At 48.1% G+C, this 14,229-nt stretch overlaps 1 protein-coding gene across 5 annotated transcripts in view; it reads left to right on the forward strand.

Moving 5' to 3' along the window:
• The window catches only part of PACS2 (phosphofurin acidic cluster sorting protein 2), a 77,808-nt gene that overhangs the window by 21,316 nt on the left and 42,263 nt on the right, over positions 1-14,229 (forward strand). For 4 of the 5 annotated variants that reach the window (XM_063406733.1, XM_063406734.1, XM_063406735.1 and 1 more), the window contains exons 2-4: positions 7,093-7,180; positions 10,069-10,158; positions 13,951-14,076. In XM_063406733.1, coding sequence (XP_063262803.1) covers positions 7,093-7,180; positions 10,069-10,158; positions 13,951-14,076 — 304 coding nt within the window. The remainder of the gene's footprint in view (positions 1-7,092; positions 7,181-10,068; positions 10,159-13,950; positions 14,077-14,229) is intronic. The other variant, XM_063406737.1, reaches the window with a different exon arrangement.

Here is a 14,229-nt window from a genome sequence, read left to right on the forward strand (position 1 = left end):
GGCTAAGCTCATTAGGTGCTCAAATGGGACATTGGCATTTCTGGGCTCTACTGCAGTCCATGGGTGTCTTCTGTAAGCTTGTGAGATCGACAGCTGCCCCAAGGCTTTGGTGTGATGGATGTGGCTATGCCTGGTCTGCTTCCATCTCCTTCCTTGGTGGTGCCTCTGGCTGCTCCAGCTACTACTGAATTAATACAACAAATGTCAAATGTGTTTGTGTCACCTGTAACATGGAAAATATAGTCCTGATGTCTTTCAAAGGAGCCTTAACCATGAATCAGCTTTTTGTTATTTGCTGACTTTTTTCTTTAAAGTTAATAAAACATCTTCCTACTGCCTCAAAACTTTGAAAACGTGGGTCAAACCTCATTCACCAGTACCACAGGCACTTTCACTGATGCTCACTTTGATATCAGGACGCTGTGCAGTCCTGTTGTTCTGGAAGCTGGGTTTGGACAAGGCAGACCAGGAGAGATGTATTTAACTACATTTGTGCCCATGCCTGGATTTGCAGGCATCATGGTATGAACACATAGGTGAGTTTGCCATACTCCTTTATACTCTGTAGCCTGAGACACAGACTTAATCCCTGCTTTGTAAGTGGTTGGGTTTTTTTCCTCTTCTAAGTCACTGTATTAAGGGATTTGAAATCATCAAACTGAAGAGTAAGAAACCAATGTATAACCATGTGTGCAGAAGCTGAGATCTGACTGAGGCCAGCAGATGTGTGAGGAGCTACCCGTGCTCTTGCTGAGATGATTTCCTAAATGGAGAGAGAGCTGCTGTTTCTCAGTAGCACAGTTCAGAGCACGTAGCTGGAGGTGAGCAGTTGGTCTCAGGCTGATTTCCTACAGGTGTGACTTGGAACATGTCACATCTTGGCCAGGTAGTCAGAACAGTTGTGTGTGACACAACTACCAGCAGCTGCCACAAGAAATTCTGCTTGGCTACCTGCAGAGTGTGTGGAGCTGTAGAGGTTTGGCTTTAACACCTGTGCATTTCACCATCATCGCTGTGTCCCGGCAGTGCCCTTTTCTTCCCAGGTGTGTTGGTTTGGAAAGACAGGTATCTGTCAGGGAAAACTGGAGTTTCTCTTGGAATGGAGAATGTAAAAACCCCCTCCCTCCAAACTATTACAATTAGGAGCTTTCGGGCATAAATGTGGGAATAGGAATAACAGTTCTTTACTAGGAATATTAAAAATACAAATGCAGTAATACAAAAAAAGCCCCAAAAAACAAGCAAGCAAGGAAACAAAAGTCCTAGAAAACCCTGACAGTCAGGGATATGACCTGACACCCTGTTGTCAGGGTGTTGGAAGCAGTCCAAGTAAGTCCTCTGGGAATAACAGATGTTGTTCTGTGGAGTAGAGATGATTCTGTAGGAAAAAGGGACCAGTGCTGGCAAGATGTCTCCAGTCTTCCTCCAAGAATTCAGTGGAAAACAGGCTAAAGGTGTTTGGGATTGCAGGTTTTATCCCGGTGGAAAGGCTTTGGCTCCTCCTGCTGGGTGGAGCATCTCCCAATAGAATGAGGTGATGTTATCAGTGATGTGAGAGCCTTCAATGGCCCATTCACAGGGGATGTCCCTCGGAGGAGGAGGGTGGAGGAAGAGATAAGGAGGCCCTGCCTTATCTGGTGTTATCAGGTGTCCCTTTAACAGAGGGCATCTGCCCTCTTTCTACCCCTAGAGTTACAAGAGATAAAGAACAATATCTCCCAACTGGTTTCAACAGATGAAAATAGAATACACATTTTTGGTTACATTTTCAACCCAAGACACCAGATTACTGAAGCACTCAGAAATGAGAAGTGCCAATGGAATATGTAAACTCTGCTTTGTGAGTCAGGGTTATTTGGCTTGGAGGGACCCTGATCCCTTTGTGCCCATGGTGAGTCTCCTAGAGCCAGCCAGCAATGTCTTGACCTACTGAAGGAAGACATCTCTCAGCATTTTCCTGTTCATATGTTGGATTAGAGTATCTAAGCTCAGATGTGCTTTACTACTTGGTCTTATTAACCTCAAGTAGCAAATGTGTCCATGTGCAGTTCTAGGATCTTGTAAAAGTTATCCAAATCTGCAAAATTTTAACACGCCCACCCCCTTTTGCTTGCTCAGTTTGGAGTAGGCATATCTGTAATTTATTTGAAGTGAGCAGGACAGTATTTCAGCTATAAAAGGATAGTGTCTGACTGTACATGTGAGTCCTTGTGAGGTCCTGAATAGAACCTGTTGTGTAAGATAAGCTGCCATCCTCCTACCTGGCTGAACAAGACCTGCTTGCTCCAGCATTTCTATAGATCTTAGTCTCCAGAATCTTAAGACCTTAATTCTCTGTATGAATGCTGGGAAGAGGATTTCAAGATCCTTGAGAACAAGAACAATGAAAATACTGGCTCTGCAATTGTTTCCTGGCTGCTTAAACCTTACTCAAATGGATCTATAGCCAGAACAGCCGATTAAAGGTCAGCTTAGTGGGAAATGTGAATGAAGGACTATTAGGTTTCTTTGCAGGTTACTCAGGTTATGTTTCTGTCATGACAGAAACTGAGGTGCCTGACCTCTGCCTCCTCTTTTGATTTCACCTTGACTGGGAGCTTCCCTGGTAATGTGACCAACATTGAGGGAGTTGTCTCATTAAGCTTTGCAAAGTGAGGAAGCGTCTTCCTGAGGCTCCTACTGCTGCCCTTGACCAGAGCCCAAATCTGATGTATCAGTGACATCAGAGGACAGTACTTCTGCCCTGCTTTCTTCCCTAGCTGGCTCCTAGATACAGAGCCCTGTCTTTGGCATGCAGAGTGCAGCAACAAGTTTGTCCACGAGCTGTTCTTTTCCTCCTGAGAAGCTGCTGGTGCAGCCGGCTCTTGGTGTGCTGCAGACATTCCCACCTTCCTGAAGCAGCTGTCTCCCCAAAAGGCGGTGCAGGGCTCTGGGCTCTCCTGCACAGACACCCCCATAGCTATGTGCAGAATGGGTCTGTTTGTCTGGGCAAGCGTGTGTGGGTGGGTGTCTCCCTCCAGTTCTCCTTCCAGTGGCTCGCGGTTTATTTTGGGACTGATGTGGGTGTAAAGTGTCAGCTCGGAGCAAAGCACTCAACATGGACAATGAAAGCACTGGGCTGGGAGGCTGCTTGCTGTCCTGAGATGCTGAAATAATTTGGATGAGGTGACACTGTCCAGCGGCCAAACGGAAACCAATTCCCTCCTTATAGCCATCGGCCGATGGAGGTTTTCAGATCTCAGAGGAGAGTGCTCCTGGCATGAAACATTTTCTCTAATAACAATTCTTCACAGCTCTTGACCTGGACAAAGGGTATCTGTGCACTACAGTCTTCCTACCCCAGCTCCCATCTTGTAGTTGGAGTCCCGTATAACTGTGGATGCATCCTGTTATTATTCTCTACTTCTCTGGGGTTTAATTAAAATGCAGGTCTTTAATTTTTAATTTTTCCTTCCTGTTGATTCGACTGTCTCTGTGTGAACGAGGTCTCAGTGCAATTACTGTGCTCCCTGTGGAGAAACAGACATTTAATTCAGCAAGGCAGACTTTTTCTTGAAGGGGGTTTATTTTCCTGATCTTCCTACTCAGAGGGATGCAAAAGCAAAACATCCAGTGAGTAAAGAATGCAACACTTTATTTGGTTGTTCTGGACACGTTTGCTGCATCTCAGTTACCAAAATGTTATGTCCTTTGCAGAGAGCTGCCTCCTTAAGCAAAGGGCTTGTGATGAAGCTGCTCAGCACAACTTGCATTAGTAAGGCGAGGTGAAACCATTGGTCAGGTCCAGGTTTCTCTTTAAAACTCTGTTCTTGCAGTAGTGATGTAAAAAGATGGAGTTTTATTGTAGCATTAAGCTGTCTCATGGTTTGTTAACCTGAAACCAGGACCAAGCAAGTACCTTGTACCTCTTGCTCTGGGGACATTTAAGTGAGGAGAGGACAGAAGCTCCTGGAGAGGACAGAGGCTCCTGCTGCTGTTTGGGACCCAGCTGAGCTCCTGGCAGGGAAATCAGCTATGAATCTTCAAAAAAGGTGGAAATACTGGCTCTCATATTTCCGTTGTCCTTATTTAAGCTTGTTTCAGCTAACTTAGTGCTTTTGCTAGCTGAGCTCCCCTTGTGCAACTGTAGGTCACTGCTGAAACTTGCAAAGACAGGATTTCTCTGTGCCTCCTGAATTGCAGTCCCAGGCATTCAAAATACTTCAGGCTCTTTCAGCTCCAGACCCGAGGCTTCCTCAGTTCCCCTTCTGTGTGCTAGGTTATTTTCTCTGTGTTCACAGAGATCCTACCTATATCTATTAGATGCCTCCAAATGTAGCCTTAAGGGTTCTTTTTCCACGTCTTTCCAGATCCACTGGTTTTACTTAGCGGTGTTTAACGTAACAGGCTTTGATAGAAGTGGCTTGTGGGACTGATCCCAGCTTTGACCCCTGAGACTTGATGGAAGTACAGTAAAACCTTGGCAAAGAATAAGTGCATGGCACTAATCTGCTGTTATCAGAGGCATTATGGCACACAAATCCTCGCTGTAGTTGTGTGTGTGAGTGGCTCAGGATCCTCGTGCTGGTGGCAGCGACACACTTGGCACGAGCCTTTTTGTCATGATTTGGGTAAGGTATGGCCCCTTTCTGCCACGTGTTCTGAAGACTGCTTTGATTTATAAGCTGCCAACTTAGACTGAAATAGCGTGTTGAGGGTAAGAGTGATTTGATGGGATTTAAACTGATTTTTATCCATCCCCCACACACCCTGCCCCCCGCCGATGGAGAGGATAAACATTCCATTGTTTTTTGTGTGAAGTGCCTTTTAGTACCAGCAGCCCAGCAATGGGGGATAAAGAAAGCAGATGTGTCCCATGTCTTTTTAAACTGCTTTTGTTTTTCTGATCACTGTAAAGGAGGCTATTAATTTTTTTGATTTTTTTTTCCCCAAGCAGCAAGTGCTCCACAGGGTTTGATCAAAGCTCATAAATGATGAATTGAAGGAATGCCCGGCGGAGAACAGAACGCCCTCCTTGTGCTCTGCTCTGTGTGCTGAGAACACCATTGTTTCTTCCCGTACCTTTTCCATCCCCGAGCTCGGGGCTGGAGAGAAAAGGCCTTTGTTCCTTGCCTGTCAGCTGAGACAATGCCAGTGTGTTGTCCTACCTCTGCTCTCAGCACCTGACTGGCCAGAGTTCTGTGGGTTTTGGCAAGCAGAGCGCAATTGTCCTCCAGCTACAGCTTTACAAAGAAAACAAACGGCTTCACAGCCTCCTTCCTCCACATCGTGGCCCTGTGTGTCTGTCTGTGCCTGCCCTTTGGTTTGGGATGCAGAGGAAAAGCCAACACCCTCTCCTGTGCTCCAGGTGGGGAGATGCAGCTTCACCTGACTGCCAGTGCACACAGCTGCTGGCAGGGGGACAGGGGGGCACAGAGACCCAGGCAGTCCTGGTTTTCTGCCTTTTTTGTAATTCCTGCACATCTCTGATTGTGCTGTCTTGCAATGCAAAGCTGTCAAAGGAGAGAGCTTGCAGTTCTCTTTCTCTTGGTTTTTGGGGGTTTTAGCAGGAACAAGAGTTTTGCAAACGAGGAGATAGAACAGATGGCATGGGCTGGGGTGAAGGACATGTTTGGAGAGGTGCTGGAGTGCAGACCATAAGTCTGGCTCTTCCCTGCTGCTGGCCCTGTGTGAGACCAGAGTTCAGGCAGAGCCACGGGTGTTTCAGGATGAGACCAGCAGTACTTGCTTCAACATCTGCCCCCACTCCTGTTGGGAAGAGCCTTTAGCTGCATCTCTCTTGCTGTTTGCACCCAGGCTAATCCTGTCTGCCTTCAGGCATTGCAGTAAGCAGTGGAAAAGGTGATGAAGGTGCAAATCACCCTTGCAGTGCTGCATTGGCACCTGGCACCAGTGTGAAGTATCAAGTGCAGGCTTCAGTCAGTGGCACTTGTGCCAAAATCCAGTATCAGCTCCTCTTTCATTCCCATCCACTGCTGGACTTCAGCCCTCCACAAACAGCCTCGATGTTACACTTGATCTGGGAGAAAGAGCTCAGCAGTGGGTTTGAGAAGAGCAATGCTGATGTCTGCTAACATTGCATGCCAGAGGCCAGAGATGCCCATGCCATGGAGTAAGGACCTGACACAAAGGCAGTGCTGGCTCCTGGCCAGTATGACAGATGATGTCTAGTCACTACAGCCTGCCCAGCAACTTTCTGTGGCCTCTGCTATCCTCAAACTGAGATGTCTTTGCTTCAGGTTTATCTCTGCCTGAAGTTTGTGTATGCCTTCTGAATTCCCCCAGCTGTGGTAACTTCTGTGAGACTGTGACAGCGCCAATGCCGTGGTCCTGTTAACCCAGAGCCTGAACTCGGCTGCAGAGCCCAAATTTCATCTGCCCCCAAGCTCCCTGTGCTGGAAGGCAGAAGTGCAAACAGCTTTAAGCAGAACAATGTAGCATTGCCCGGGTGAAGAATGTGATTTACTTGCATATGCCTGGCATGTGAACACCAGGGCCAGAGGGCACCACTTGAGTCCTCTGCTTTCTCTTTCCTTTCCCCCCCGTCCCTGCCCTTTCCATTAGAGATGCCTGAGCCACTTGCTAGCACTTTTGTTTGGGGGTGAGGAGAAGAATGTGTGGGTTGACAAGAGGAGATGGGAGCGAGATCTTTGGGAGCAGGAGTCTGAAACTGAAAGAGCCAACAATCTAGGAAAGCCTTGTAGACAAGTTTAAAATTAGATTGACCCTATGCTTTCATATTGCTGGAATTTAATTCCTCTGACCCTGAAGCTTTTGGTCTGACTCAAAGCAAGGGTTCCCAGGCTGTGGTCAGTGGAGGCCAGTGCCATTTGGGGCTCTTGTGTGGCCATGGGTCTGTATCAGAGACAAATGTACCTCCTGTCCACCTCCTTGTATTTATGAAAGGTTTGGGGAAATTCAGTCTTGAGAAGCCAGGGAATCCTCATGTATTTTTGTTGTCTTTGTCTGTATCGGTGTGTTTCTGGAGCCTGTTCCCCCTCAAACTGGGATACTGCTGTGTGTAAAAGCTGATCAGAGCTTTTCCTTTTTCAGGCACGATTGTAACTCTTTCTCTTCTGTTCCTGTTTGCAGGTTGTGCAGCTTGACATTAAAGAAACTGGTAGTCTTAAAGGAATTGGATAAGGAGCTTATTTCTGGGGTCATTGCTGTCAAAATGCAGGTAATTGCTGCTCAGTTCTAAGAATTGTGTTGTTTGACTAAAAATACTGGCAGATGCCCAAACTGAGCTTTACCTCCACGTAAGGTTCCATTGCATCCACAGTCTTCTTCCCAAGTCCATCAGGGTGTTCTGGATCTGTGTAGACTCTTTTCTTCTCCCACATTCCTACCTCATTTCACTGTTGTAAGCGGAAAATATTGTTCAGTGTGAGCTTATCTGCATGTAAAAATGCTCTTCACAGATCACATGTCACCTTTTCTTCCTGAGCTGGCACTAAATCCAAGCCTGATTCTCTATTTAACAGTTTGGGGCTGAACATCTTGGTAACTGGGTCTTGGTTTGGGGGAGTCTGGGCCTTCCTCTGCTGGTGGGCAGCTCTGCTATCCAGTCTTGTCTGAATTTGTTGGGGTGCCTGTACAGACTAATTTGCTTTTCCTACAATACAGTTGTCATCCTAGGTAAATAACCCACTTTACAGCAGATGTTTGTGCCATTTAATTAGGTGCCTCCATGTAGGTCACTCTGCCTGGAGGCAGGCTGGGAAGGAAGGGGACTCGCTCCACCGTGCGTCACAGCATCAGTTCGGCTCACATGCTCCCATCCTGCCAACACTGAAGTGCTTAACGAGGAAAAGCCTAGCAGACCTCTAAGTGGAACATTAACTGTGCTGAAAAGCTGCTGCTTTTCAAATGAAGAGCTAGGCAAACCCCTGCAGGGAGCTGGTTGTGTCGAAGCACACACAGTCTAGTTTGGAAGGTGAAATCAGGAAGGAAAAACACGTAGCTGAGGATTTGATTGGTATCTCTCATCTCTGAGTTGTCCAGCTGGGGTAAAAATGTGTCCCTCTAAGTTGGAGTGGGTTTGTGCTCCCACAGCAGAGAGCAGAAAGGCAGGGAATTGCTTCACACACCTGGATTTGTGGGAACCTCAGAAGAAGCACTGCTGTGGCTTTCCAGGCTGTCAGATTCTGCTTATCACGGCTGAAAGCTTTCCATGTGTTTGTGCTCCTAGATGATGAATGCATCACTGTGGGCACCTGAGGCTTGTCAGCAAATCGGCTGTGCCCAGAGAGTGCCAGACTTGGCTTGAAGAATTCAGCAGCTTTTATTAGAGCAAAACCTTCTTCTCCTATCCAGATTACTGCTGCTTACACTTTCTATAGGAGAAAGCTTGTCCCAGACACACAAATCCAAAGGGCATTTTAACACGTGGGAGTTTCATATCCCATTTGGTTGTGATCTGCGTTGCTGCAGTGTTCAGACACTGGAACCTGAGCAGTCCTCTCCACATCAGGCCCTGCTATTAAAAATCCCTTTAGAGCCTGCAGGTTATGATGCTGATGCTTCCAAGCCTTTTCAGGGTTGCTTTATTTGCCAGCACTCAGGTTTCTGACATGACTGTTGTTTGAGGCTGGTGGTACTGGATCATCAAATACGTGATCTCTGTCAAATGACTGCCTCTGTGTGGGGAATTGCACGCGAGTTGTCAGACACCAGAGCCCTTCCAGAGGGGAGGACTGAATTCAGACCTAATGAGAGCATCCTACCTGCACTTCCCATGTCTCCTTGCAGCCTCCAGAGCAGAGATGTTCAAAGAGTTGTCAGCTGTATTTCCCGAGCCGTTGCTCTGTTTATCTGCTGCGGTCTTTTAAAAGCAGCTATATTTGGTCTTTCATTAGATTTTGGTTGCGTAACCAGTAAAGCAAGATTGCTGCTATTAGGAGCTTGGCCCAAATGGAGCAGCTGCTGCTGCTGCCAGCGACCAGGCTGGCACGTGTGCTGCCTGTCCTGGGGGCAGCCCTCGGGTGCCTGGCTCTGCTCTGCTGTCTGTTGTCACATCTGCTGGGGCTCAGGCACCCCGGTGTTTCCAGAGAGGAGCTGGTGCTGTGCAGAGCTGAGGCACCGCTGCAGATCACGGCCCCTGCTCTGGCGGCCTGACCATGCATTAGGAGAGGAGGGGGTGTAAACGAGGCTCTGCTGCTGTCTCATCTCGTGATGGTCTTTGAGGCTGATAGGGGCAGACCACATTTCCCCTTGGTGTAGCTTGGAGGTGTTTACCTCCCCAGTCTGTCTCTGATTTCCCAGATGCTGCTTTTTTGAGAGCTACAGTTCTGTGCTTCTGGGAGATCAGCCCGTCTGGACAAAGCCAGATCTGCAGCCTCAGCAGAACACTGAGCCAGAGACCTCCTGAAACTTGCCACGGTGTTTGAACAATGCAGAAGGGTTTGCTAGGCAGCAGTCTGTCATGTTTTCCTACTAGTTTTCCTTCAAACATTCCCTGAAATGAAACGCTCACACAGTAAATAACCTGGTAACTTTGTTAGCATAAGGCAGCCCACACACAGGTTTGGTTTGGAGTTGCCCTGTGATACATTAAATCTCCAGACTCCACTGAGATGCTTAGTGGCTTTTTTTTAATATCCCCAGCTACTGGCGATTGTTTAAACAGGTTAAAGTCCCCATTTTCCCCAGGGAGGGGTGTGTGCACAAAAAGAAAAGCCCAGTCTGTCATGGCTAATGCCGGAGATTTAAGCGTGATGCTGCAGCCTGCAGACCCAGGAGACGAAGGGCCTTGTACCTATTGGCTGAAGTGAAAATAGGAGACTTCAGCTCCAGGGGTGGGGGTTGACTCACAGCTTTTCAACGCTGGGGTTTGGCAGAACAAAAGCTGCATTGTTGCAGTTAGGGACAGTAAATATGCCCAAATCTTTATTAGTCAAATCTCTCCCTTTCATCTCATTAATATTTCACAGAAGTACAAGGTCAGGCCCATCCATTCACTGCTCTGTGGTAGTCCCTGACAACGTTTCCTGGTGTGCAGTAACCAGGGCTAGGATGGGGTGTGAGAGGTGGCTCTGGGGGAACTCACTGGACTTTGTCTCCGTGCAGGGCTCCAAGCGCATTCTGCGCTCTCATGAGATCGTGTTGCCCCCGAGTGGACACGTGGAGACGGAGCTTGCGCTGACCTTCTCTCTGCAGGTAGGCTGCGACCTGGCTGCCTGCTGGGCTTCCTTTGCACAGCTTCTCCCTTTGCAGGGGGCAGGGATGCCCGGTGGCTCTGAGGTGAGGATCCCTGTGAATACGAGTGGTGTGAATTGCCTCCCAGCGCTCGGGGTCTGGAGCAGGGCACTGATTCACAGTGCTCCTTCCGCAGTGAATCCTGGAACATGAAGACTTTGCAGTCTGTCCTCTTCAAGTCAGAGCTGTGGCAAGAGCTGAAGCAGAGCGAGTTGGCTCTTCTTTGCTTTTGTTGCCTTCTCTGTGAACAGGCAGTGGAGGATGGCAGCCGTGGGGGTGGTGTGGAGTGTCAGGCTGACAGAAGGCAGTAGTAGGAATGAGTCAGGTGAGCCTCTGATTTGGAGTTGCTGAGGGAGGCACCATTTGGGGAACAGGAGCAGTGTGCTTGTAGTTACTCCTGCCTCTAGAGTCACAGGAATCAGAACAACTGCATTTTTTGGTTCCTCTTTCCTTCAAAGCCTGCTGCCCTGGTGCTACCTCCTGAGCAGGATAATAAGGTAAATAAGGGCTGGCTTGCTGAAAGTGAGAGAGAGGATCCTGCACGCATAGAGCAGAGCCAGACAGACCTCAGGGGCATTCAGATCTGGATTATCTTCGTTTTGTGACTGTTGGTTAGATCTTGACTTCAGGACTTTGATCTGGTAAAGAGAAAGGCTCAGGTGATGATGTGAGGCTGGTTGTTACTCAGACCTGTGCAGAGCTGAAGCAGGTAAGGTTTCATTGCAGATGAATAATAATCCTGCAGCTGCCCAAGCAGATGCCTGGGTTAACTGCAGCATGCATCCCCTCTTTTGTGAATAGGAAGAACCAAGCTGCATGCCAGCAATATCTACACCTGGATCCTGTGGCTGCAGCTTTCCCATGGTTGGGAGCAAATCTGTAAGACAAGCCAGGTCTCCCTCTGCCAGTCCTGTGTCAGCAAGGAGCAAGTCTACAGATCTTTTTGGTATTAATTTGGATTATGGTGTTCTGGGTTGTTTTCTGGGGCTCAGAGCAATGCTGCAGCAGGATGCAGAGCACTGCCTTCAACTCTGTTTCCCCTGATGGGCTGGGAATTGAGCCAGAACAGGGGAGAGGAGTGTCTGTGACACTGAGCCTTCAGCAGAAGTGAGTGAGCTTAAAGCAGTGCTTTAAAGAGGTGCTGCTGCTCTCTGACTGCAGGAAGGGTTGGTGGTCTTGGATGCAGTAAGACATGGGAAGCATTCTTGAAACAGCACAGCTGGATTTTTATGGCAACTTTTACTGCTGCTTAATTGGACAATGGCTGAAAGCTACTTCTAACTGGCAATTGTAGTTTAATTCAGCTTCAATCTGAACTGAGTGACTGGGATATATTTGAGAGTGGTGATGGGCCACAAAGTAAAAGGACATGGGTGTGACAGAGCAAGGCTTTGTTGTCTTGCAGCAGTCAGTATCTCCGTATTGCACGGTCAGCTCTCGACACCGTGTGCCTGGCTGTGTGCTGTCTGCCTGGATTGGAAGCCCCTTGTACCCCACTGCCTGCTCAGTTCCTTCTCCCAGGTGACATTGTTGTCCTTTGCATGGAGCGTTCCCTCGTTGGAGCTGAGCTGGGGGTGTTCTGCTGGCTGGTACAACAGGGAGCAGCCCCTCGTGTCCGGCAGACCTCTGCTCAAACTGAAGGGAGGAGTTTCCTGCTGCTCTGTGACACTGCTGAGTGGGACTGGAGTCAGTGGTGTGTCCAGTCCTGCTTCCCCTCCGAGCTAGGGCTAAGCCAGCAGCAGCCCTTCTGGCAGGTGAGCTGCCATGACCCTTCCTGCTGGAATGTCTGCTTCTCCTGACCCACACTTCTGCAGGTTTCACAGAACCCAGGGAAATTCCCCAGATATTCCAAGCACAACATCCCAGCTCTCTGGCATTAATTAAGAGCTCTGCACTTAAGTCCTGTCTTTAATCTAATAAACCTTTCCAGATGGAAGAGATTACATCATTGGGGCTTCAGAAAAGTCTTTCCCTGACTCTCACTGTTCTAGAGTGTGTATTTTCTCACCCCTCAGGGGTGCCTTGAGGTGTTTGGTGCTCCCTCTAAAAGTTTTCAAGTGTTTTGAGCCTAACAGTTTTCCTCTCCAATCTCTGTCAGGGACTGACAATCACTAAAAAGTTTGTATTGAAGCAATTCTGTAGAGCTGGTAAGTCATGACTGGTGTTAAAAAAGCTGGACTGTGCTATGCAAATAGCTTGTCTTTTCTTCTGGGGGGTCTTGCTTTTGATGGAGGAACTGAGTGGCCTGAGTCTCTGTTCCTTTCTTTTACCAACTCTGTGGATGCTCATCAGAGATGGCCAGGCAGTACACCTGAGAGAAACAGAAACTTGTACATGTATGGACTTGAGCTGTTCAGTTTAATCCCAGAAAACTGGACACATTCAAATTGAGCTGCCTTGGGACCAGGGTTGACTTGGGACTTCAGTTCTAGGTTTGTGCTTAAGCAGCCTTGATGTGGCTCAAATGCTTTGAACGGGGGGTGAGGGGCCTCTCTTCCCTGCTGCCCTCCCAAAATGTAGAAGGGCCCCAGAAGCAAGGAAGGGGTAAATTTGAATGTGAGAGGTGCCTCTGGCTTTTTGAGCCACTCCTGCCCCTTCTCTCTAATAACTTTCTTCCATCCTTCTTTAGGGATGTTGCACATCTGTAGAGTGTCCCAGGCTCTGTGTGTTTTGAGGTTGGGACTGTTGTTCCTCTCTTCTGCAATGCCTCTCCCTCGGGCAGTGAGCAGTAGATCTTGCCCTTGCAGAGCTAATTAGTATTCTTGTTTGGGTGGCCACTACTCCCAGCTCCCTGCAGAGCAGTCAGGCTTGCTCTGGACTGCAAATTAATATCTCAGGGGTTTCTGGTGGTATTTGTTATTTGATTTTATCAAGTGTTTTGATGGGCAGGAAGTTAATTTTCATAATGTCCCAAGGAAAAAAAAAAAGAAAGTAGTTCTTTCCTGCAGGAGAATCATCCTTAACTTGGGAATGTCCTCTTTGAGATCCTAGCAATTAGGTTCTCCTGTCTGCTGGTTATTTAGTACTGCTTATGTTGTATATTTGGAGCATGTATCCCAGTCTCCTCTCCTCTTGGGATGGAACTGGTCAGGTTGCTGCTTTGTCTTTTCTTGAAGACTTCTTCTTTTGCACAGCTTCTCTCTCATGGTTATGGTTAGCCTTACTCATTCTCTAATATTCTCTGCTTGACTTCACAGCTTTCTCTTCTTGAGGACTTTCTGGAGGAGGTGTATAAACAAATGCATTTTCTTGTATGGAATATGCCTTGGGAGGATTTATGTCTTTTCACCATAACCTGGCAATAGGACAGGGGTTTTTTTTATTGACTTAATTACTTAAAATACAACCAGTTGAGAAATGTCCTTGTGCTGGAGGGAAGGCAGTGTCCTGCCAAGAGTGTGGGGGTCTGTGCAGGGCAGCCTGTGGGCACCTCGGGCTCAAGTTCTGAGCATCCTCTGTTTAGCTGTCTGGGAAAGTGTCTCCTGAGGCTGCTCATCTCCCTGGGACCAGCCCTTCCCATGCTGAGCAGCTGCTCTGTGTGCCTGGATTGCGTTTTTGGAGCACCTGTCTGAGCTGTTTGGGCAGAGCTGAACTGTTCTGTGGGATAATGAAGAATTGCTCACTGAGTGTGAGTGAGCTGTGGGCACTTAGGAAAGCCCCGGGGTTGTTCCCTGGGAATGGAGGTTATCCATGAAGCTTGGGATATATTGCCAAGAAGCAAAGTGAACTTTTCCACTGTGTTTCCCTCCTCAGTACCCCCACTTCTTGAAGAGAGAAGGCAACAAGCTTCAGATCATGCTGCAGCGGCGGAAGCGGTACAAGAACCGAACCATTTTAGGCTACAAGACCCTGGCTGTGGGGTGCATCAACATGGCTGAGGTGAGCTGATCTTCACATGGTCTGTTCACCCACGGGCACATCTTCCCTTCTCTCCAGACCCACTGTTGTCACTGTCCTCGCTGAGAAGTACCTGGCAGGATTTCTAACAGCTGTCTTAATAGCTGTAATCGATATTCACAAGGCAATATTTTA

This window comes from Prinia subflava, chromosome 10, assembly GCF_021018805.1.
Source record: "Prinia subflava isolate CZ2003 ecotype Zambia chromosome 10, Cam_Psub_1.2, whole genome shotgun sequence".
NCBI classification, from domain to species: Eukaryota; Metazoa; Chordata; class Aves; order Passeriformes; family Cisticolidae; genus Prinia; species Prinia subflava.